The sequence below is a fragment of the Scyliorhinus torazame genome, chromosome 5 (genome assembly GCF_047496885.1).
Source record: "Scyliorhinus torazame isolate Kashiwa2021f chromosome 5, sScyTor2.1, whole genome shotgun sequence".
NCBI classification, from domain to species: Eukaryota; Metazoa; Chordata; class Chondrichthyes; order Carcharhiniformes; family Scyliorhinidae; genus Scyliorhinus; species Scyliorhinus torazame.
Window position 1 is genome coordinate 83,292,680 of NC_092711.1, and position 24,576 is coordinate 83,317,255.

The 24,576-nt window shown below is 45.9% G+C and overlaps 2 protein-coding genes across 23 annotated transcripts in view; one reads left to right on the forward strand and one right to left on the reverse strand.

Moving 5' to 3' along the window:
* Positions 1-24,576, reverse strand: part of LOC140418685 (uncharacterized) — a 207,869-nt gene that overhangs the window by 29,081 nt on the left and 154,212 nt on the right. The window contains exons 1-2 of one of the 12 annotated variants that reach the window (XR_011945231.1): positions 7,378-8,133; positions 2,813-2,928 (exon numbers count right to left, since the gene is read on the reverse strand). The exons of 1 other annotated variant lie outside the window; for it this stretch is intronic. The gene's annotated coding sequence lies outside the window, so the exon portion shown is untranslated. 10 more of the 12 variants (XM_072502247.1, XM_072502249.1, XM_072502246.1 and 7 more) reach the window with 10 other exon arrangements.
* On the forward strand, positions 7,983-17,670 carry LOC140418682 (uncharacterized). Of its 11 annotated transcripts, none has more exons than XM_072502233.1 (3): positions 7,983-8,090; positions 9,595-10,810; positions 15,900-16,146. In XM_072502233.1, exons 2-3 carry the CDS (start codon positions 9,702-9,704, stop codon positions 15,934-15,936), a joined length of 1,146 nt encoding a protein of 381 aa, XP_072358334.1. In that variant the 5' UTR covers positions 7,983-8,090; positions 9,595-9,701; the 3' UTR covers positions 15,937-16,146. The 11 variants fall into 11 exon arrangements, 4 of the variants coding, with proteins under 4 accessions (XP_072358334.1, XP_072358336.1, XP_072358337.1 ...); XM_072502235.1 differs by having other exon boundaries at positions 7,996-8,046; XM_072502236.1 differs by lacking the exon at positions 15,900-16,146 and adding an exon at positions 16,221-17,670 and having other exon boundaries at positions 8,010-8,090.

The following is a 24,576-nucleotide window of genomic DNA, read 5'->3' on the forward strand; positions in this document are numbered from 1 at the left end:
GGACACTAAGGGCAATTTATCATGGCCAATCCACCTAACCTGCACATCTTTGGACTGTGGGAGGAAACCGGAGCACCCGGAGGAAACCCACGCAGACACAGGGAGGATGTGCAGACTCCGCACAGACAGTGACCCAAGCCGGAATCGAACCTGGGACCCTGGAGCTGTGAAGCAATTGTGCTATCCACAATGCTACCATGCTGCCTATATCATTTTACCGTAATCCATGTACCTATCCAATAGCTGCTTGAAGGTCCCTAATGTTTCCGACTCAACTACTTCCACAGGCAGTGCATTCCATGCCCCCACTACTCTCTGCGTAAAGAACCTACCTCTGACCTCCCCCCTATATCTTCCACCATTCACCTTAAATTTATGTCCCCTTGTAATGGTTTGTTCCACCCGGGGAAAATGTCTCTGACTGTCTATCTATTCCCCTGATCATCTTATAAACCTCCATCAAGTCGCCCCTCATCCTTCTCCGTTCTAATGACAAAAGGCCTAGCACCCTCAACCTTTCCTCGTAAGACCTACTCTCCATTCCAGGCAACATCCTGGTAAATCTCTTCGCACCTTTTCCAAAGCTTCCACATCCTTCCTAAAATGAGGCGACCAGAACTGTACACTGTCCTCCAAATGTGGCCTTACCAAAGATTTGTACAGCTGCATCATCACCTCACGGCTCTTAAATTCAATCCCTCTGTTAATGAACGCTAGCGCACCATAGGCCTTCTTCACAGCTCTATCCACTTGAGTGGCAACTTTCAAAGATGTATGAACATAGACCCCAAGATCGCTCTGCTCCTCCACATTGCCAAGAACTCTACCGTTAACCCTGTATTCCGCATTCATATTTGTCCTTCCAAAATGGACAACATCACACTTTTCAGGGTTAAACTCCATCTGCCATTTCTCAGCCCAGCTCTGCATCCTATCTATGTCTCTTTGCAGCCGACAACAGCCCTCCTCACTATCCACAACTCCACCAATCTTCGTATCGTCTGCAAATTTACTGACCCACCCTTCAACTCCCTCATCCAAGTCATTAATGAAAATCACAAACAGCAGCAGACCCAGAACTGATCCCTGCGGTACGCCACTGGTAACTGGGATCCAGGCTGAATATCTGCCATCCACCACCACTCTCTGACTTCTATCGGTTAGCCAGTTTGTTATCCAACTGGCCAAATTTTCCACTATCCCATGCCTCCTTACTTTCTGCAGAAGCCTACCATGGGGAACCTTATCAAATGCCTTACTAAAATCCATGTACACTACATCCACTGCTTTACCTTCATCCACATGCTTGGTCACCTCCTCAAAGAATTCAATAAGATTTGTAAGGCAAGACCTACCCCTCACAAATCCGTGCTGACTATCCCTAATCAAGCAGTGTCTTTCCAGATGCTCAGAAATCCTATCCTTCAGTACCCTTTCCATTACTTTGCCTACCACCGAAGTAAGACGAACTGGCCTTAGGTTATCCCTAGTCCCTTTTTTAAACAGGGGCACGACATTCGCCACCCTCCAATTCCCTGGTACCACCCGTTGACAGTGAGGACGAAAAGATCATTGCCAACGGCTCTGCAATTTCATCTCTTGCTTCCCATAGAATCCTTGGATATATCCCGTCAGGCCCGGGGACTTGTCTAACCTCAAATTTTTCAAAATGCCCAACACATCTTCCCTCCTAATAAGTATTCCCTCGAGCTTACCAGTCTGTTTCACACTGTCCTCTCCAACAATATGGCCCCTCTCATTTGTAAATACAGAAGAAAAGTACTCGTTCAAGACCTCTCCTATCTCTTCAGACTCAAAACACAATCTCCCCCTACTGTCCTTGATCGGACCTACGCTCGCTCTAGTCATTCTCATATTTCTCACATATGTGTAAAAGGCCTTGGTGTTTTCCTTGATCCTACCCGCCAAAGATTGTTCATGCCCTCTCTTAGCTCTCCTAATCCCCTTCTTCAGTTCCCTCCTGGCTATCTTGTATCCCTCCAACGCCCTGTCTGAATCTTGTTTCCTCAGCCTTACATAAGTCTCCTTTTTCCTCTTAACAAGACATTCAACCTCTCTTGTCAACCATGGTTCCCTCACTCGACCATCTCTTCCCTGCCTGACAGGGACATACATATCAAGGACACGTAGTACCTGTTCCTTGAACAAGTTCCACATTTCACTTGTGTCCTTCCCTGACAGCCTATGTTCCCAACGTATGCACTTCAATTCTTGTCTGACAACAAAGTATTTACCCTTCCCCCAATTGTAAACCTTGCCCTGTTGCACGCACCTATCCCTCTCCATTACTAAAGTGAAATGGAGGTGATATGAGGTGATATGAGATATGTTTTTACACAGCGAGCGGCAATGACCTGATACTCGCTGCCTATGAGGGAGTTTGAAAATAGACACAATGAATGATTTGATTTCAAAAGGAAATTGAATAGACATCTGAGGGAAATAAACATGCGAGGATACAGGGAGCAGGAGAATGGGACTAACTGGATTGCTCCAGAGAGCTAGCATGGATTCAATGGGCTGAATGCCATTCTCTGTGTCATCATGTCTCTGACTCTTTTGTGTGATCTAGTTTTGTAATTTAACCCCGGGGGGTGTTCAGATATCATTCAGGTAAAAAATCTGTGCTACACTCCCTCCGAGGCCATTCTATCCTTCCTCAGGTTTGTTGCCCTGAACTGAACACAGTTCTCCAGGTTTGATCTAACCAGGGTTTGTGAATCTCGGGGCTTTTCCAGTCACACTGAGACCTGAAATCTTCCCTCACAGACAGAACAGACAAACCTTTTACCTTCCACACCCAGATGCTGCTGAAATTTAGTTTCCAATGAACCGAGTGACTCTGTCAGATCGCGATGTGACATTTGGTTTGCGTTTCCCGTCTGTTCAACCTCCACTTCCAGTATTCTGTAAATTTACAGAAACCTCACGGTCAGTTGAGGAGGCCAAATCACTCTGTTATTATTATTTTTTAATTTTAAAAATAAATTCAGAGTACCCAATTCAATTTTTCCAATTAAGGTGCAATGTAGCATGGCCAATCCACCTACCCTGCACATCTTTGGGTTGTGGGGGCGAAACTCACACAAACATGGGGACAACCCCACACGGACAGTGATCTAGAGCCGGGATTGAACCTGGGACCATGGCGCCGTGAGGCAGCAACGCTAACCACTACTCCACGGTGCTCTCCAAATCACTGTTTTTAAGACAGAGATAGATAGGTTCTTGATTAATAACAGGATCCGGTGTATGGGGAGAAGACAGGAGAATGAGGATGAGAAACATATCAGCCATGATTGAATAGTGAAACAGGCTCGATGGGCCGAATGGCCTAATTCTGCTCCTATGTCTTTATGGTCTTACAAGTCAAAGGCTTGCTGAAGTCCATGTAAACTACATCAACTGCACTGCCCTCATCTATACTAGTCACCTGCTCAAAAAATTCAATCAAATTTGTTAGGCATGACCTCCCTCTAACAAAGCCATGCTGGCTATTTCTGATCAAATCTTGCCTGGAGAGGCAAGTAGATTCTCTCCTTCAGAATTCTCTCCAATATTTTCCCTGCCACTGATGTGAGACTCACTGGTCTGCAGTTCCCTGGCTTATCTCTACAACCTTTCTTAAACAGTAGGACCACATTAGCTGATCTCCAGTCCTCTGGCAATTTCCCCGTGGCCAGAGAGGAATTAAAATTTTGGGTCAGAGCCCCTGCAATATCCTCCCTCACCTCCCACAGCAGTCTAGGGCACATCTCATCTGGTCCAGTTTTAAACCTGCCAGCACCTCCAATACCATGTCACTCCCTATGTCAATTTGCTCAGGATCTTCAGTCTCTCTGCCCAAGTTCCATATCTACCTCCTCATTCTCTTGGGTGAATGTAGAAGCCAGGTATTTCTAATACAACTAGTATAGGTAAAAGATAGGTTTAAGCATAAATATTTAGCCCCAGTTTTAAATACCCATTTAAAAATGAGAATTTCAGCACCCATAACCTCAGGTCATCTCAAACATATAGCTTCAATGGATACATGAAACAGCATAATTCCATCATAGATTTAAACAGCACAGTTGCAAGACAGTTTGACACTATGCTTGTGCTGCTGTCAAGGACAAGGGCTGAATTCCATGGCAACGAGGTGGCAGGAGTCCAGTAACTAAAGCTCTATTGTTCTCTTTTCAGGCCATTTGTGATTACAGCGTGAACCACATTCCATAGCTTATAAGGCCGAAACATTTTAATGGATAAAACATTGAATCGAATATATATTTGATTCCAGCTTTCTCGACATGAAGTCTCCATTGTTACATTAGTCAAGCTATCTTAAAACCAGTTTATTGCTGGTAAAGATTAGCAGAATATCACATTCCATAACATGCAGTCATGAAACAATTAAAAGCTAATGTTGCACATTGAAGATGGACGGCTTGCCGTCAAATCAAATGTGTTTGAGTATAACCCAAACCAATTAGGATTATATTGGGGTGTGATTAGATGACTTAAGACAGATATGAAAGGGTATAACTGAAAAGTTTCCCCCCGCCATTTTTAGTCTGTCAGTCTGTTAGTCTGTCTGTTAGTCCATCTGTCTGTTAGTCTGTCTGTCCAGTCAGTCTGTCTTTGTAGTGATGTAGTGTTTTTGACTTTGAGTTTGAGTTTAGCTGAAGATTAGCTCTCTCTCTCTTCATATTCAGACTTTGATCCTTTTAAAAGTTACTTTCGAACTGTCTGCCTAAACAAAAAGATAATGTCTGTAATTCTCTGAAAGCTTCAAATTGTCTACGAATTGCCTTTTAAATTACTTTCAAATTGTAATCAATAGAAGAAAAATAAAAGAATTCCTTTTGGCACCGGAGACGTTTTAACTGCAAATTTCTGCTGAGTTCCAGTAATCGCAAAGTGCTACTGGTAACCGAATAGTAGGAATACTATAATTTCCTTCAACTTTACAGAGTCAAATAATAGTAGGAATCTAACAACTTGGCGCAGTCCAATAATATTAAAAGATTCCTTCAGTGAAGACAGATGTAAAGTGTTCATTCAACACCCGACCAATATCCTCTGGCTCCACTCACAGATTTCCACCTTGGTCCCAAACGGAAACACTATTCTTGATCTGATGAATGATCATGCTGACCTGAAACATTAACTCTGTTTCTCTCCACAGATGCTGTCCGAAATCCTGCAGATTTCCAGCATTTGCATTCTTGTTTAAAATCACAGCAGTCCAGGTGGTGTCTAACCCGGATTTTATATATCTCAGTGCTTCTCCAGTCACACAGATTCCGGAAATCTTTACCAACGAACAGGCCAGAAGAAATAGGAACAGGAGTCACTCATCCTGCCCTTTGAGCTGCTCCCCCATTTAGTGAGATCACAGCTGGGCAGCACAGTAGCACAATGGTTAGCACTGTGGCTTCACAGCGCCAGCATCTCAGGCTCCATTCCCTGCTGGGTCACTGTCTGTGCAGAGTCTGCACGTTCTCCCCATGTCTGCGTGGGTTTTCTCTGGGTGCTCCGGTTTCCTCCCACAGTCCAAAGCCTTGCAGTTTAGGTGGATTGGCCATGCTAAATTGCCCTTAGTGTCCAAAAAGGTTAGGAGGGGTTATTGGGCTAGGGGGATAGGGTGGAAGTGAGGGCTTAAGTGGGCCAGTGCTGACACGATGGGCCGAATGGCCTCCTTCTGCTCTGTATGTTCTATGATCTAACACTCACTAAGTCCACTTTCCTACCTTATCTGTGTTACCCTTAATTCCCCGACTGATTAAAAACATATCGATCTCAGCCTTGCAACTGATCAAGGACTCGGCCTCCACATTTCCTGGGGTAAAATAAATTTTTTCCTCATTTGGCAGTCCCTCCATACCCAGAAGCATCCCAGTCAGCCTCCTCTGTACTGCCTCCAATGATAACATATCTTTTGTTAAATAACGGGAGCAAGACTGTACACAATATTGTAAATGTGGCCTCACTGGTAGCTTGTAGTTACAGCAACACCTCTTCACTTTTATACTTCAGCCCCCTTGAAATAAAACATGCAGAACTAGGCTCAAACTATGGCCTCTCCTTCTAGAATGTCCAACAAGGGAAAACATCCGCTCTATGTCTGCCCCATCAATCCTCTTTAGCATCTTATGTACCTCAGTTACATCTCCTCTCATTCTTCTAAACACCAGTGAGTACTGGCCTAAACTGCTCAAATCTCTCTCCACTTGACCGCCTCTGAACCGCCTCAAATACATTTATGTCATTGTCCAAGTAAGGGACCAAAACTGTAGTATTCCAGATGTGGTCTCACCAACGCGCGACACAGTTACAACAGCACTGCCCTACTTTATACTCTATTCCATGACTGGGGCTGTTTAGCACAGGGCTAAATCGCTGGCTTTGAAAGCAGACCAAGGCAGGCCAGCAGCACGGTTCAATTCCCGTAACAGCCTCCCCGAACAGGCGCTGGAATGTGGCGACTAGGGGCTTTTTACAGTAACTTCATTTGAAGCCTACTTGTGACAATAAGCGATTTTCATTTCATTCGCAATCAAAGCCAAAATTCCATTTGCCTTCCTTATTACCTGCTGCACCTGCAGACTGTCTGCGATCCGTGCACGTGGGCACCCAGATCCCGCTGTACAAAAGCATTATGAAGTTTCTCTCCATTTAGATAAGAAGTTGCCTTTTTATTCCTCTGACCAAAATGAATAACCTCCCACTTATGCACGTTAAATTCCATCTGCCACATTTTGGCCCACTCACCTAACCATTTGTTTATTTCTTATTTCCTCATTGCAACTTGCTTTCCCACCCATTTCAGTGTTAGCTGCAAATTTGGCTCTCGTACATTCTATCTGTCCCATAGTCATTAACTTGGATTGTAAATAGTTGGGGCCCGAGGACCGAACCCTGTGGCACACCACTAGTTACAACCTGCCAACCAGAAAAAGACAGATCAGCATAATCCAAGTCCTCTCACACCTGCTATTCTCTCTTCCATCGTGCAGAAAATATAAAAGTCTGAGAACACGCACAAACAGATTCAAAAACAGCTTATTCCATGTTGTCACCAGACTCCTGAACCACCCGGTCATGGACTGAACTGACCTCTCCACGTATCTTCTGTACTGAAGATGTAGTACTACCCTCCAGATGCTTCATCCAATGTCTATGCATTTACATTGTGTATTTATCGTTATGTCCTATGTCTTTCATGTATGGAACTGTACGCAGAACAATTCTTTTCACTATACCCGAGTACGTGTCAATAAATCTAATATATCATGCCCTCTCTGCTGTCTGTTGTTTAGCCAATCCTCAATCCAAACTAATATATTACCTCTCAACACCGTGGGATCTTACCTTGTTTATTATCTTTTATATGACACCATATCAAATGTATTCTGGAAGTCCAAATACATCTACAGGACCTCCATTATCCACTTGGCTTGTTACATCTTCCAAGAGCTCACAACAAATTTGTCAAACACGATTTACCCTTCACAAAACCACTGATGGATTGCGGTTTGACTTTCCAAATGTCCGGTTACTACTTCCTCAATAATGGATTCCATTCCCAACAGGCTTTAAACTTACTGGTTTCCTACTTTCTGCCTTTTTGACCCGGAGGGGTTACATTAGACTTTTCCTCTAATGCAGTGACATTGTCACTGGGTCAGTGTCTCCCTCCTGGTCTCTGTGAGGTTGTTTGTGGAGAGAAGCCGGAAGTGGCGGACAGTGAGAGTGGAGAATGTTCATTGTTTCACATTCAGCTCTGGGGCCCCACTGGGGTTGGTAAACCCCGCCCCCGACACTGACCCCTCACCTGACACCTCACAATGCGCGGGGTGATTGACGGCAGCTCCAGGCCAATGAGAAGAGAGGGGGCGGAACCAGGGGACCGAGCAGGAGCGGCTGGTCCTCCAACCAATCGGAGCGAATGAGGAGGCGGGACTGGGCTGAGTGAAGCATGCGCAGTGTCATTAATGGCGATGTGAAGAAGGTTCTTTCTCGGATTCGCAATCCATAAAGGTGGGAATAGCGGGACGGAGGGATCAGCCCGGTCGTTACACACGGTTCGTAAACATGTTATAGAAACAGGAAACCAGAAAAAAAAACTTCCGGTACCCGGTGACCTGAGCGGTGGCTGCAGCTTTGTCACAGACAGAACTAACCGGCCGCCATCTTGTTTGCGTGTTCCCAGAAATCCGCATGCGCACAAGCCTTTTTAATTGGTTACTCGCAGCAGTCAAATGATAAAAGGCCAGTAATGGGAGAGAGGTTAAAATATGGAATGCTATAGTGGCTGGAATTAAATGAGTGCAGAGATCTCAAAGGGGTGTGGAGGAGATTACAGAGATCAGGATGATCACAATTAGAGGAAAAGAAGAATGGGAAATTTCAACTTTCGGTGCTTCTTAAAAGGAATCGTTTGTAGATCAGTGAGCACAGGGGATGGATAAACAAGACTTGTTGTGAGTAAGCACATGGGTAGCAGAGTTTTGGATGGGATGGAGGGGTTGTTGGAGGCCGGCTGGGAGTGTGTTAGAATAATTTGGCCGAGAGATACCAAAGGAATGAATGATAATTTCTGCAGCAGATAAGAATACACTAAGGCGGAGTCAGGCTGTGTTACTGAGGTGGAAATAGGTGATCTTGGTGGTGATGTGGATATGTGTTTGGAACCTCATCAGGTGTCACATATTTCGCCAGCGTTGTGAACAGACTGCTTCAGCCGTACACATTTGACAGGGATGGAGTTGGTGGCAAGGGAGTGGAGTTTGTCGAGGGGATGAAGAGAATGGGTTTAGTCTTCTCAATATTTAAATAGTGGAAATTTATGCTCCTCCAGTACTGGATGTCAGACAAGTTCGGATGGTGTGTGTCTTGGAGTGAAACTTGCAGGTGATGGTTTTCTCATACATCTGCTGTCCTGGTCCATCCAGGTGGTGCAGGTTAAGGGTTTAGGAGATTTTGTCAAATTGTGATTCAGTTGTCGGTTGAGAAAATGTCTCTCCATTGCTCCTGTCACTCCCACTCCCTTCTCTCTCTCTCTCTCTTTCTCGCATCATTTCTGTCTCTGTCTCTCCACCACGACTCACTCTCTTTTTCTCTCCCTTTCTGTCTTTCTTGTCACATGGAATTCCCTCGCCCAGAGGATTGTGGATGATCCACCATTGAATATATTTAAGGTTAAGATGGTGAGATTTTTGGTCTCTCAGGAAGTCAAGGAGATGGGGAGCTGGCGGGAAAGGGGAAGGAAGACCAAGATCAGCCACAATCGTGTTCAATGGCAGAACAGGTTTGACGGGCCGAATGGTCTACTGCTGCTCCTGTTTCTTGTATTCTTGCAGAGGCCCAAGTCTTGTGTGGGCTCAGACTGGGTGGCAGGTTGCCTTCCCTGCAATACATTAGTGAACCAGTTGGGTTTCATAACAATCCAGCAGTTTTCATGGTCACTTTTTCCCAGTGCCGGCCCCACAAATGACCAGATTCATGCAGCTCAATTTCACAACCTGCCTTTGTGTTTTTGTGGGTTGTCTCTCACTTCCATATTTCTGTTTTAAATCAATTTGACAGAGTGTTACAAGGGGAAGATTTGCATTCAGGAAACTCAAGCCAAACATCACATCAGGATCTGAGAATCGCACATTTTGTTGTAACGTGAATATCGGTGAATTTTGAACATGGAAGGCAAAAGCTCCGTTAACAGTGAGGAGAAACCATGGGAATGTGAGGAGGGATTCAGATCCACATCTCAACTGGAAATTCATCATCCAAGACACTCTGTGGAGAGGCCATTCACTTGCTCTGATTGTGGGAAGAGATTCTCTCGATCAACCAGCCTGCTGCAACACCAGCGAGTGCACACCGGGGAGAAACCATTCAACTGCTCCCTCTGTGGGAAGGGATTCACTCAGTCGTCCAACCTGCTGAGACACCAGCTAGTTCACACTGGGAAGAGACCATTCATCTGCTCAGAGTGTGGGAAGGGATTCAGTCGGTCATCTGACTTGATGACGCACCAGCGGGTTCACACGGACGAGAGACCATTTAAATGTCCAGACTGTGGGAAGTGCTATAAAAGTTCCCGGGACCTGATACTCCATCAACGTGCTCACACCAACGAGCGACCGTTCAGATGCTCTCACTGTGGGACTGGGTTCAAGCAGTCATCTCAACTCCGTGAACACCAACGCACTCACACTGGGGAGAGGCCTTTCACCTGCTCCGCGTGCGGCAGTGGGTTCAGTAGGTCATCAAACCTGCGGACACACCAGCGCACTCACACTGGGGAGAGACCTTACACCTGCTCTGAGTGTGGGAAGGGATTCACTCAGTTATCCACTCTGCTGAATCACCAGAGTGTTCACAATGAGAAGAGACCATTTAAATGCCCAGACTGCAGGAAGTGCTACAAAAGTTCCCGGGAACTGCTCCACCATCAACGTGTTCACACTGATGAGAAACCTTTTAAATGCCAAGACTGTGAGAAGTGCTTTAAAAGTTCCGGGGAACTGATGCGTCATCAACGTATTCACACTGACGAGAAACCTTTCAGGTGCTCTTACTGCGGAACTGGGTTCAAGACATCATCTGACCTCACTGTACACCAGCGGACTCACACTGGGGAAAGACCGTTCACCTGCTCCCAGTGTAGGAAGACATTCACTCAGTCATCCAGCCTGCTGGCACATCAGCGAGTTCACACTAGGGAGAGGCCGTACACCTGCCCCAAGTGTGGGAAGAGATTCACTCAGTCCTCCAACCTGATGAGACACCAGCGAATTCACAAGTAATTACAGTGAGTGGACAATCTGATCAGCTGCTCTGCTGCTTCCCTCCCTTCCACTAGCTCCACTGGGCCAAACTGTCTCTAAAAATCCCCCTTGTCTGAGTGTGAACTCGGATCTATCTCCGGTTTCTCTCCGATCTCCTGTCATGTCCTGTTCAATCTCATCTTGATTACGAGACCTGCCTTCTGCTCCCTTGACCCAATTCTCACTAAACCGCTGACCATCCAACTTCCCCACATTAACTGATATCGTTAACAGTTCTCTCTCTCTTCTGGCTTTGGCCCTCTCACTTTTAAATACACTATCTTCACCTTTCCTGAGAAAACAACCTTTGACCCTAACTTCCTGCAAAGTACCACCCCATCTCCAAACTCCCTTTCCTCTCCAACATGGTGTCCCCCAAGGATCTATCCTTGGCCCCTCCTATTTCCCATCGACATGATGGCACTAGAATCCATAGAATCCCTAAAGTGCAGAAGGAGGCCATTTGGCCGCTCAGGATTGCACTATACGCCTGAAAGAGCGCGCTAGCTAGGCCCATAACCTCACCCTATCCCCATAACACCACCTAACCTGCACATCTTTGGACTGTGGCAGCACCCGGAGGAAACCCACACAGATTTGGGGAGAATGCGCAAACTCCATACTGACAGTCATCCAAGGCCAGATTCAAACCTGGTCCCTGGTGCTGTGAGGCAGCAATGCTATCCACTGTCCCACCGTCCAAAAGTACCATGTTAGTTTTCACATGGACACTGACAACACCAAGCCCTACCTCACCACCACCCCTCTCCATTCCTCCACTGATACTAAATTATCAAACTGTTTATCCCACATCCACTGGATGAGCAGAAATTTCCTCCAATTAAAATTTGGGAAGATCAAAGCCGTTATCTCCAGTCACCATTTGAAATTACGTTCCCTAACTCCCGGGCCCATCCCTCTCCCTGGGAACTGTCTGAGGCTGAACCAATCCGACGAGTTTCTGATTACATATCTACACCATCGGAAACACCACGGAATTCCACCTCTGTAACGTTACCTGTCTCCAGCCTGCCCCAGCTTGTCTGCTGCTGGAATCCTCATTCAAACCCACATCAACTTGAGGTTTGACTATTCCAATGCATTCGTGACCAGCCTCTCTCATTGATCCTGCTTCCCAGCACCTGAAAAGCTGAAATCATCCAAAACTCTTGCTGCTCATATGCTTTCCCACCCCAAATCTATTTCATTTTTATTAATTTTTCCACTTAAGGGGCTATTTAGCATGGCCAATCCACCTATCCCGCACACCTTTTTTGTTGTTGGGGTGAGACCCACACAGACACGGGGCGAATGTGCAAACTCCAATGTACAGTGACCCGGGATCGAACCCGTCCCCAGCACTGTGAGGCAGCAGTGCTAATAACTGCGCCACCATGCTGCCCTTTTCTCACCCCAAGTTGAGGGGAGAATATGGTGTAGTGGTCATGTAATCTGGACTAGTTATACAGAGGCTCAGGCGAATGATCTGGGGGCACGGGTTCAAATCTCAGCATGTTGACAGGATGTGGGAGTGGGTAGAACATATTCCAGAGCTTTGTGTCGAGGCAACTGAAGGGGCGGGGCCACCAATGGTGCACAATTGAAATGGGGGCAAGAGGGGCCACAATTAGAGGAGGGGGGGGTTGTGTAAATAGATGGCTGTCTGCAAGTTGAGACATTGGTCTGCAGAATTTTGAATGACCTCAATTTTATAGATGGGAGAATGTGGCAGAGCCTTCAGGAGTACATTAGAATTGTCAACTCTGGAGGTAATCCATAGTATGTACTATGTTTTCATGTATGGAACGATCTGTCTGGACTGTACACAGAACAATACTTTTCACTGTACCTCGGTACCCGTGACAATAAATCCAAATCCAAGAATCATAACAGAATGCAGCAACCTGCACACAGGGGAACTTGGACAGCCAGCACGGGGATCAACCCTGTAACCCTGGCATTATTAGCACCACACTCTAATCATTCTCGATTCACTGAATCGTCGACCCTGCAGAATGGCCACCATCAGTGTTAGAAATCTTTCTATATTCCCAATTGCCATTTCATTTTGCCTTGCATCCCTTTCACCATTTAATCTCTCCTGCATTTCATAGACCTCTCAGAGCCTACTTGTGACAATAATAATAATTATTATTATTACACAATCGAGTTCAGGTCAGATTCCTGACTCAGGAGCATTAAAAGGCCCCTGGATAGAAAGAACCACTGGCTTATGCACAATAATAATAATAATCTTTATTATTGTCACAAGTAGCCTTACACTACACTGCAATGAAGTAACTGTGGCACCTGTTCGGGTACATGGAGGAAGAATTCAGAATATCCAAATTATCTAAAGGAAAGGTTCACTTAGGTAGGTGTATAATTTGATTCTTAATTTTATTGATTCCCGTCCCAGCGTACCCATTCGCCACATGATATCAAAACAATTCACTGTTCACTGGTTTTAACATTCAATGACAGTGTTTATACCCAGTATCCCCCGCGGTGGGGAATGTCCTCCATTCACACCACAGGAGAGTAGTGCGCAAACGCAGTACCGCCCGGTGTCTGGAGCATGTGCAGTGATAGCGATGGCAAGTCTCTTGTCTGTCATATCGCCAAATTGGTGAAGATGTGGAATGCGGAGGGAGCAATGGAGCTGGTGGGTGGACGTGGAGGGTTTCTAAACACCTGGTGAATGCCTCAAACCCCGAATATGAACCTGCGGGTCCCTCATTTGCAGCTCCGGGCTTTATCCCCCCAAAAGCCCAAGGTTAACTGTTGATTTAACGGGGAGAGAGCATTTGCGCCGGGTTTTGGAGATGTAAAATATGGTGGGCGGGGCTTCAGCACATGTTCCCACCCGGGTCCTAGCGCCTGACAAAAACATCAATTTAATTATTTTCTCACTCGTGTTTCCATAGCGAGCAATTCCTGGAACTGGTCACTAGTCTGATACCAAGGGTTTATAACTTGAGAGGCTCACACGCAACACGCGGCTGACCAGGACTCTCTCCCACTCTTGCCGTCAGACATTGGTGTGCTGAGAAGCATTTGCACACTTAACCTGTTTGACCGGGTTATGAACATACTTTCCTTGGCCATCATGTCCTGGGGTAGAACTCGAATCCGGAGATTCTAGCTCAGAGGCAACCACACTGCTCCACAAGACCCCCCCCCCCACCCACCTTGCCAGGCTATTTAATAATAATGATCTTTGTTGTCACAAGTAGGCTTACATTAACATTGTAATGAAGTTACTGTGAAAAGCCCCCAATCACCACACTCCGGCACCTGTTCGGGGACACAGAGGGAGAATTCAGAATGTTCAAATTACCTAACAGCACATCTTTTGGGACCAAAATTAACCAAATATTGAGGAGCAGTCCCTTCAGGTAACTATACAGGGGTGCAACCTTTGAACAAATACTTGGCCCATGGACTCATCAAGGCTAAAAACATCACTTGCAGCCTAATGAACGGTCGCACAGTTGTTAGCACTGTTGCTTCACAAGGTCCTGGGTTCAATTTCCGGCTTGGATCACTGTCTATGCGGAGTCTGCACGTTCTCCCCATGTATGCGTGGGTTTCTTCGGGTACTAATGTTTCCTCCCATAAGTCCCAAAAGACGTGCTTGTTAGGTGAATTGGATGGGAATAGAGGGATACGGACCCAGGAAGTGTAGAAGATTTTAGTTTAGATGGGTAGCATGGTGGGCACGGGCTTGGAGGGCCGAAGGGCCTGTTCCTGTGCTGTACTTTTCTTTGTTCTATTCTGAAGTCTCCCTCTGTGACCCGAACAGGCGCCGGAATGTGGCGACTAGGGGCTTTTCATAGTAACTTCATTGCAGTTTTAATATACGCCTACTTGTGACAGTAAAGATTATTTTTTAAAATTAAAATTTCCCTACTAGAGCTGATGAATGGTGGCCATTGTTCCCACAATCCCCCGCGGCCCAGAAACCGCTCGATCCAACTGACTCATTGCGCAGGTGCTGAGTGCGCATGCTCCAGGCCCAGCCAGCCGCGGGGCATTCTGGATGGCTCCTCTGTTCCGAGTCGGAGAGGACCGGGAAGCGGTGGTGTAGATGGGCTGCAGTAAACTGGTCAGGATATGGAATCCAGGGGGAGTGATGGAGCCAGCTCTGGACGGAGAGAGTTTCTCAACTCCTCAGTGAACGCTGTAAACCCAAAATAAGACGCTGCCGGAGCGAGTTTGTGGCTCCGGTTCCTGAGCCTGGGATCAGGGCCAGGTGAACGGCCGCCATGATGGTTCAGAGAAAGGAAGAGCGCATGCGATGATCTCTGGGTGACGTAGGAGAGAATGGGCAGAACCTTCAGGGTCTCTTTTCCAACTGGGTCCTAGTGCCCGGAAATATTATTCAGTATATTTTAAAGTTGTTAAATGGAACTGCCTCACAGCGACTGAGACCCGGATTTGAATCCGAACTTGGGTGGCTGTCGTTGTGAAGTTTGCACATTCTCCCCGTTTCTGCCTGGGTTTCTTCCGGTGCTCTGCTGTCCTCCCACAACCCAAAGATCTGCAGGTTAGGTGGGGTTATGGGGATAGGGTGGGGGAGTGGGCTTAGGCAGGATGTTCTTTTGGAAGGTCAGCTTTGCTGCACAGAGGGGTCTGGGCTAGTCGGAGCGGAAGAAGATCTGCTCCTGATCTGTTTAAAACACCAATTTGTAGATCCAGATTGGAGCCCTATGGGGGGAGAATGTAGGGCTTCCTCTGGCTGCTCGCCTCTCTTCCGTGGTCTTGTCCATGTTCAGGTGGCCCTGGAACGGAAACATGAGGTGTCCTCCAGTACACTTGACACCTTCCACAATGGTTGGTACCTCAGGGTGCAGAGTGCTTCTGAGACACTGAAAACAACATTCTGGTTTAGTTAAAAAGTTTTCCTTGTTTTTGTTGTGATTTTGCCTTCTTTTACTTTGATTGGCCAACATATTTGGGGAAATAAGAGAGAGAAGAATATTCCATTGAAATTAGAATTATTTGTTCTGAATTTCTATCTTGGGCAGACAGTGATACTGACACAGTCAACTCCTTTTACAGGGGATTGGAAGGAGAGGATGTCACACATTCACGATGAGTTGAAGATCACCAGCCGTTGATGTAGGAAAGGATCTGAAACATCAGTGTGACTGGAAAAGCACCGAGACCCACACCGACACACACCCGAGTGAGAGAAACTATTACACAACCTGAAAAACCATCACATCATTCACAGCGGGGAGACACTGTACAATTATTCTTTGTGTCAACGAGGCTTTAACTGATTATCCAATCCAGTGACACCATGGTGAAACCGTGGAAATGTGGGGACTGTGGGAAGGGTTTCAGCTCCCCATCTGCAGTGGAAACTCATAAACACAGTCACACTGGAGATAAGTTGTTCACTTGCTCCAACTGTGGAAAGGAATTCACTCAGTCATCCAGCCTAATGACACACCAGCGAGTTCACACTGGAAAGAAACCATACGATTGCTCTCAGTGTGGGAAGAGCTTCCGGTGTTCATCCCACCTCACTGAACATCTACGGGTTCACACTGGGGAGAGACCATTCCACTGCTCTGAGTGCGGGCAGAGATTCACTTGTTCTTCCCACCTCATTCTACACAAGCGTGTCCACACTGGTGAGAGGCCATATGTCTGCTCTGTGTGTGGGAAAGGATTTATTAGATCATCACATCTTCTTAGACACCAGCGTGTTCACACTGAAGAGAAGGCATTCACCTGCACTGAGTGTGGGAAGAGTTTCACTAATTTACCTAATTTTCAGAATCACCAGCGAATTCACAATGGAGAGAAACCCTTTACCTGTGCTGAGTGTGGGAAGGGATTCGCTGCAAAATCGCAGCTTAGGACACATACACTTGTTCACACCGATGAGAGACCATTTCAATGTTCTGACTGTGAGAAGAGCTTTAAAAGCAGAAGGGAGTTGATGAACCACCAGCGAATCCATTCGGGGGAGAAGCCGTTCACTTGCCCCGTGTGTGGCAGAGGATTCACTCAGCCATCCGCTCGTCTGAGTCACCAGAGAGTTCACATGTGATTACAGGGATTGGATTCCTACACCCAGGAATGAACCATGTTCATTCTGACAGTTCAGATTTATTTCCATTGATGTTAAACTCCAGCCCAGTTAATGGGATTATCAGAATGGACATGAATTGCATTAAACACAGTGTGGGAGTCCTTGATTTCTCTAAGATAAGAGAAGACTGATTGATGTCCTGTTACCGACTGTTCCATTGTTGGGTCTTTTCTCCTTTGTTAATGGAACACTTGGATTTATGTAGCACCGCTCAAAACTTCCAGGATGTCCCAAAGTGCTTTACAGACACTGAGGTTCTTTTGAAGTATAGTCACTGTTGTAATGTGGGAAATGCAGCAGCCAGATTGTGTACAACAGGCTCCTACAATCACAAATAAGAATGCTGGAAATACTCAGCAGGTCAGGCAGCATCTGTGAAGCAAGAAAGTGAGTTCAAAACAGAACTATGATTATGACCAGATTATCTGTTCAGTGCTCATCACCGAGGGCTTTATATTGAGCAGTTCATTCGAGAGAACTTCCTTTGAAATATCATCAAAGGAACTTTTACATCTAGCTGCAAGAGCAGATGGGGTTATAGTGGAAGGTTTCCTCTGAAAGACAGTGCAGTATTCCCTCAGTACAGTGCTGTATTCCCTCTGTACAGTGCTGTATTCCCTCTGTACAGTGCTGTATTCCCTCAGTACAGTGCTGTAGATCCCCAAATTTCTTTCTCTGTCAGTCTGGCCTCAATAAAAGTTGAGATGGATTCGCACGTAAAAAGAAGTTATTTATTTAGCTTGCAAGCTTGATTCATTTCATAGAAATATAGGAGACATCCAGTTTCCTATATCCCAGAAAGCGAATGAACAAAGAAACAAAGGGATCTCTGCAAATCAATTCAAATGGTATCAAGTTTCACATACTCGACGGACATAGGTCAGCCTATGTCCCTCCTGACCTGTTCGATCTATTCTGATTGGCTCACTTCCAATCCCTTTCTCTGGCCCCTATCAATGCAGCATCACTCTCATAGACACACCTCTTCCTGCTTTTTCCATGCGGTCTCAAACCCCTTTGTCCCTAACTGCCAGAATCAAAGTGGCTTATTTCTACATTACATTAACTAGTATCTCTAAAGTAACTATTTTATATCACATTCGTCATTCCCTCCTTTTATCATTCCATGATAACCGAACTATCCAATCCATAGCTACGGTTCCTCATCTAAAAAGATCTGTCGCTGCATTTCCAATTCCTGTCTTAGCCCCCTTCATCTGCCTCACCCTCATGGATTTTAACAGTTAAAAATTTTTTTCCGGTGATTGGGGCGGTGATCTGATCTAGTGCACCCCGCATTCTACCCATCACACATTTAAGGATGGCCAGGCCCACAAAGATGCAGCCGATAGCTACCACTAGATACATGGCCATATTTATCAACCAGTCCGTCCATCCTCCAAATCCCCAGTTACCCCAAGAGCCAGGATCCTGCATCCCGTCCAAGTGATCCCGTATGCGATCCATAAATTTAGTAATGTTAGCGGTCAAGTCCTGAACACCCATGATACACTTGCCCTGTACTATGGCGCATACCCCACCCTCACGGGCCAGAAGATAGTCAAGAGCATGCCGGTTCTGCATTGCAAACAACCGTAGCTGAGACAACTCCTTAGTTATTGCCCCGAGGGCTCCCAAGGTTTCATTTCCCAAGATGGTAAGGCCGCAAATAAAATAATTCCGATCACTAACAGCCAAGGAACCCCCCACACCTCCCAATGTCAATACGCTCAGAATGCCCCACCCGGCTGAGTGGCCCCGGTTGGGTGCAAGAACCTGAGGTTTTTTCCAGTTCTCGCAAAATTCAGCAGAGACTGCCCGGCGTGCTAACTGATTATGCAGGTTCCACGCCGAAGGGCAGGGGACTGTGGTAGGGACTAGAGTCCCTATAGCAATTCGGCGGGGAAATGGGGGTGACAAAACGTTGGTCGCCGAACCATTAAATAAAAAGTAGTATCCTTGTTCCGTGTGGAGACTAGCATCACAATCAGCATATCGGTTGCGTAAGGACCTCCCAGTAGCCCAGTTTATCCAACTTTGAAATGCCCATTCGGGCCGCCCAGCAATGCGGAAAGCCCTAGTCCCAACAGTGATATGAGAGACATTCGCCCAGCCACAGAGGAGCTGGAGGCCGGCGTTCAATGGAACGCAAGTGGTGTTGTAACAAACGCATTGGCCAGACGCCTGGGTGATATGGCACCTCCTGTCCGTACAGGTGGGAAACAGACATGTTATATTTGTGTCCACCTCTACCAGCAAACAGCCATATCCTTCACTGCTGAAGCAATTCTCGTACGACCGGGAATCCCTATTGGGAGTGAAGTGGCTAGGTATGTACGCCCTCCACCGTCGCAGCCTATCGTACTGTGAATGGGAATTATCCCGAGGAAGGGGAAGGCAAATAGCCGGTGGTGCTGAATCCGGATCGTAAGGAAGAGTGACTTGCTCGGGCAATGGCTCGGAATGCTGACAATGAACCACCGTTTGGGGAGTGCCCCAAAGCGGTGAAACAGAAAATAACCTAGACACCGCTGCGGGGTTTGGGTAGCAGACAACCCGTCCCTGGCCATACAGACGGTGGTAAATCTGGTAGAAGAGATTCATACTACCCGGGTTTTCCTCAGTTTGGCCTTTTAATTATCTTAAGTGTATCTCCCAGTAACCTACGTTCTAGCTGTACTTCCCTTCTCATACGTCCCGTCCTCTCTCTAGTCCCTTTCTCTTTCTCATGGTCTCTTCCTACACTCTTCTGACAGCCTGATTTTACCTTTATTGTACCACTTTTAACACATCCAAAATCAAATTTACATGTATTCCAAAAACAAGGCAATGTCCATATAATGTTCCCTTCCCATCGCCGGGACCGGTGCAGCTGCTTCATGACTCCTGCATTCTCCTTAACTTTGATGACCTTCCATGAGTCGATACCATGTCCTCGTATATGGGGGCAGCGAAGAACATCACCTTTGCATAGGTGATGTATCCTTGTAGATTGGTTGGGGCTACACAGATACATAATATTCCCCTTTTCCATGTCCATCGCCAATAACACGCCAAGCGAAGTGAGGCCAAATATCAGACAGACGATGCGTTCCACTCCATCATGCTCCACACCTGTAAAATAGCACTGGAGAAGGGAGGCAGGTTAGTATCCGACCTTTTACAGTAGTGGAGATGGACTCAATTTACAGTGATGTAGGTGGAACCAAGCACTTCGCCCCTCCACTTTAACTGCTGTGGGGGTGGTAAGGAGAACTTGGAAGGGCCCGTCCCATCGCGGCTCCGACCCCTTCCTAGTCCAATTTTTGACCATGACATAACTACCGGGCTGGACTGAAAGTGAGCTAGGTACTGGGGCAATGGCTGGTGAGCCGCGCTGACTTGGCCATGGAGTTCCTTGAGCACTTGCGTAAGGGCTAGAACATAGGTGGTCATTTCTTCAGTCATCTGATGAAACTGAACCCGTCTGGGAACCTGCAGGCTCCAAGGAGTTCTAAGAGGCCTGCCATAAAGAATCTCGGCGGGAGAGAGCCGGGCTGGTCCCGCAGGTGTAACCCGCAGCTGGAAGAGGGCAACGGGGAGCAACTTAAGCCATGTCAGTCCCGTGTCTGCTCTTAATTTAGCCAATTTAGTTTTGAGGGTCTGATTGTGTCTCTCAACCAACCCGGCCGCCTGCGGTCTGTAAGCACAGTGTAACTGCTGGCGTATGCCCAACTGGGAGCAAAACTCCTTGTTAATTTGTCCAATAAAATGAGGCCCATTATCAGAACTTAACTGAGCTGGTATACCGTACCGGGGAATGATTTCCCTCATCAAGACTTTAACCACAGTAGCAGCTTTACTATAGATAGTCGGATACGCCTCGACCCATCTGCTGAACACATCCACAATGACCAAAACATATTTGTAACATTGACACCTTTCCAACTCAATGTAATCCATTTGGAGCGTCTCAAAGGGACCACTGGGCAACGGGGTTTGCCCCTTCCCACAAGGGATACCTTTTCCGGTGTTATATTGCTGACAAATCAAACACCGATTACTGATACTTTGGGCCAACCCCTGCATTTTAGGGTGCCACCAAGTGTCCAGCAACAAATCACTAGTCCCTCGAGCCCCACAATGAGTTGCAAAGTGTACACATTCAATGACCCATAAAGCCAGCACATCAGACATACAAGTCTGATGTGCAGGCGTGGTCCATAAAGAGGAAACAGAATCATATGTACAACCTAACCGTTTCCACATTTGTTTATCACTCTCAGGAGCGTCCTCCTGTAACCTTATGACGTCTTGGATGGTTGGCATTGGCTTGTCAGAAGCAGACATATTCATAGTAGATCGTTTAGTCTGACTTAACATTTTAGGCACCATCACTTGCTGAATTTGTGCGGCTGTGCGCGCTGCACGATCTGCTCGTTCATTACCAACGTCAACTGGGGTTGTACCATTCGTGTGGGCAGCGCATTTAATAACGGAAATCTGCGCGGGCATAAGGAGGGCCTGCAGTAGGTCATTAACTAAACCCCGGTGGGATATTTGACCACACATAATCATGTCAGGTTGTTCTGACGAAATGTCACTCAAATCGCCCCTTATTGTGGTAGTTTCCTGAATCAAGGCCAGGTGCGTCTTCATGGACAGGGGGACCACTAAGAAAACAGGCTGGATTGATAGTGGTACAGTATTTAAATGTCAGACGTGGATTGTTCAAAAGGTATATCTCATACCTATTCTGACGAGCTGCGGTAAGGTGCTGACCATTCGCCCCATATCCCTGGCATGGTACTGGTCATGGACCTGACGTGTAATATGAGTGCTTACCGAAGCTGACTGTGGCCATAAATGTGGTGATATTGTAACAAAATCGGCTGTACCTTCTTTTCCCGTGACTGTGGCTGTAACCTTGACTGGCCATTCGGTCTCAAGTAATGGCCGGTATTTGTCCTCCAACTCCCTGTTTCGTCCAGTCCTGTCATAGGCCAGGGTAACGTGATGCAGTGACTGTTCAACGTCTAACGTCCACCACTGGGGGGGTGATAGAAATATAGCACTGTTGTCTCATCCTCCTCTTCGCTGATCCACCCACCCAAAGTCACTATATTGGGGCTCCTGCTGGTAAACTACCATTTCTGCCGCTTGTTGGGGTCGCAGATCATCCTTTTTCATTACATACTCAGTCTTAACCTTTGTAACTGAGCCTCCTTCTTGGCCTACACCCTCCTTCCAGTAAAATCTGACTGCCCTTGCCATCTGGGAAGGGTCGTTCTCTGTCCAATTCATGTTATTACATTTCACAGCAGTAACCACAGAAGGTGGTAGGCAATGCATTAACATAGCACAGTATTGAGGGGAATTCTGACCATTTTGATACAGCAAATCGCCTGACTGCCCCCGGTGGATTTCATTAAAATGCTCCAGGAATTCCTCTGGCTCTTCAATCTTCTTCGGTTTTAGGTCTAAGATAACAGAAAGATTTATGGGCCTTTGAAATGTGCTATTCAACGCATTCAAGATCTGTGTCCTTCTTTTCTCTATTTGCTCTCTTTTTTTTTAAACTTAAAAATGTTTGAAAATTCAAATTGAATTACTGCAACTTGCAAGCTTAGCTCTGATCTCAACTCAGAACTAAATTTACAATTTGCTTAACACAAACTTGTATAACATTTACAACTTAATTATTTCTTTATCTTAACAATTTTTCTTTTAACAAGTTTTTTTTTCTTTTACATACACATAAGTATTAGCAAAATCAACTATCATCTCCAGATTGACACTTTTTAAAATGGTGTCCATGATCTTCTTTAAATTTCTATTAATCTCCAGATAAAATGAGATAAACCTTATTTCAAGTAAGTAAAATTTAAGATTCTGGCAATTTCAATCAATTGCTTTCGAAAATAATAACTTTTATCAAAGAGGTGGAGAAACCCACTGGTTTCCTTTAATTAATTCAAAACGTAACTTTGCTGGTGTTCACTGACTCAAAGGAAAGGTATCCGATTACACTACGGCTGCTGCTGTTATCTCAAAGCCTGAGTGAGAAGCACTGTCTGTTTTCAACTCCGCCTGCTGCTGTTAACCCTTTGAGAGACTTCTGCTTCAACCAATATGCAGCATTCCTCACAATCTCAACTAGACCTCGGAACTTTACAGTCCAAGGAGACAATTTTAGCTTAATCAACTATATATTTAAAACACTCACACATAGAGTTGAACCATCTTCAGATTTAAAAACAGTTATACTGGACTGAACCTTCATTAATGAAGTCACATCAGCCTCTGAACCCATATAATAGACTGAACCTTCATTAATGAAGTCACATCAGCCTCTGAACCCATATAATAGACTGAACCTTCATCAATGAAGTCACATCAGCCTCTGAACCCTTATAATAGACTGAACCTTCATCAATGAAGTCACATCAGCCTCTGAACCCTTATAATAGACTGAACCTTCATTAATGAAGTCCCATCAGCCCAAAACCCTAACCCAAGCCGAAACAACAATATGAAATCCCATCAATTAAAGTGCTAATCCCCAGACTGACCTGTGATTTCGTCGAGGCGGTCTTTCTGTGCCAACCGCGAGTGACCAGACTAATCAGACGATAAGAAGAGGGGAACAATCAATGCGCGGTCGTTTTCCAGTTCTACATTGAGGGCCCTTTGTTCCCCATCCTCCTGTTCATAATCAGTCTAATTCTGATTTCGCAGTTGGATCAGGATCGCCCTGAGAAATCCCGGTTTTCGGCACCAAATGTAGATCCCCAAATTTCTTTCTCTGTCAGTCTGGCCTCAATAAAAGTTGAGATGGATTCGCACGTAAAAAGAAGTTATTTATTTAGCTTGCAAGCTTGATTCATTTCATAGAAATATAGGAGACATCCAGTTTCCTATATCCCAGAAAGCGAATGAACAAAGAAACAAAGGGATCTCTGCAAATCAATTCAAATGGTATCAAGTTTCACATACTCGACGGACATAGGTCAGCCTATGTCCCTCCTGACCTGTTCGATCTATTCTGATTGGCTCACTTCCAATCCCTTTCTCTGGCCCCTATCAATGCAGCATCACTCTCATAGACACACCTCTTCCTGCTTTTTCCATGCGGTCTCAAACCCCTTTGTCCCTAACTGCCAGAATCAAAGTGGCTTATTTCTACATTACATTAACTAGTATCTCTAAAGTAACTATTTTATATCACATTCGTCAGTGCTGTATTCCCTCAGTACAGCATCGGAATACCAGCCGGATTTTATGGTCAGGTTTCTGGAGCTGAAATTGAACCCACATCATCCTGACTCAGATGGGAACATAACCACTGAACAATAACACCTCATCGTTAACTCGAGATTATTTCCGCTCTCTCATCCTTGGTTGCTCTCCTGAACACATTAATCCATTGGGCTCTCGGACAAATCCAAGTGGATTCAACAGGTTTCCCGGGTTCGTGCTGATGCTACAGCAAGAGATCGAGAAGGTTTTTATTTCTGAATTCAAGAACTGGCATCAAGTATCACAACATGGTGACAATTTGAACTCAAGGCTTTGCCTTTCAGAGACTTTGGCCTTAACCATTCAGGCCATTTGTTACTTTCTGAGAGAAAGAGCTTGAGATGGGAGAGATGG

Bases quoted from the DNA above. Each gene is read 5' to 3' on its own strand.
- LOC140418682 (XM_072502236.1), top strand. From the start codon at position 9,702: ATGGAAGGCAAAAGCTCCGTTAACAGTGAGGAGAAACCATGGGAATGT. The intron at 10,811-16,220 runs GTAATTACAGTG...TCATAAACACAG, and splicing joins AGACACCAGCGAATTCACAA to TCACACTGGAGATAAGTTGT.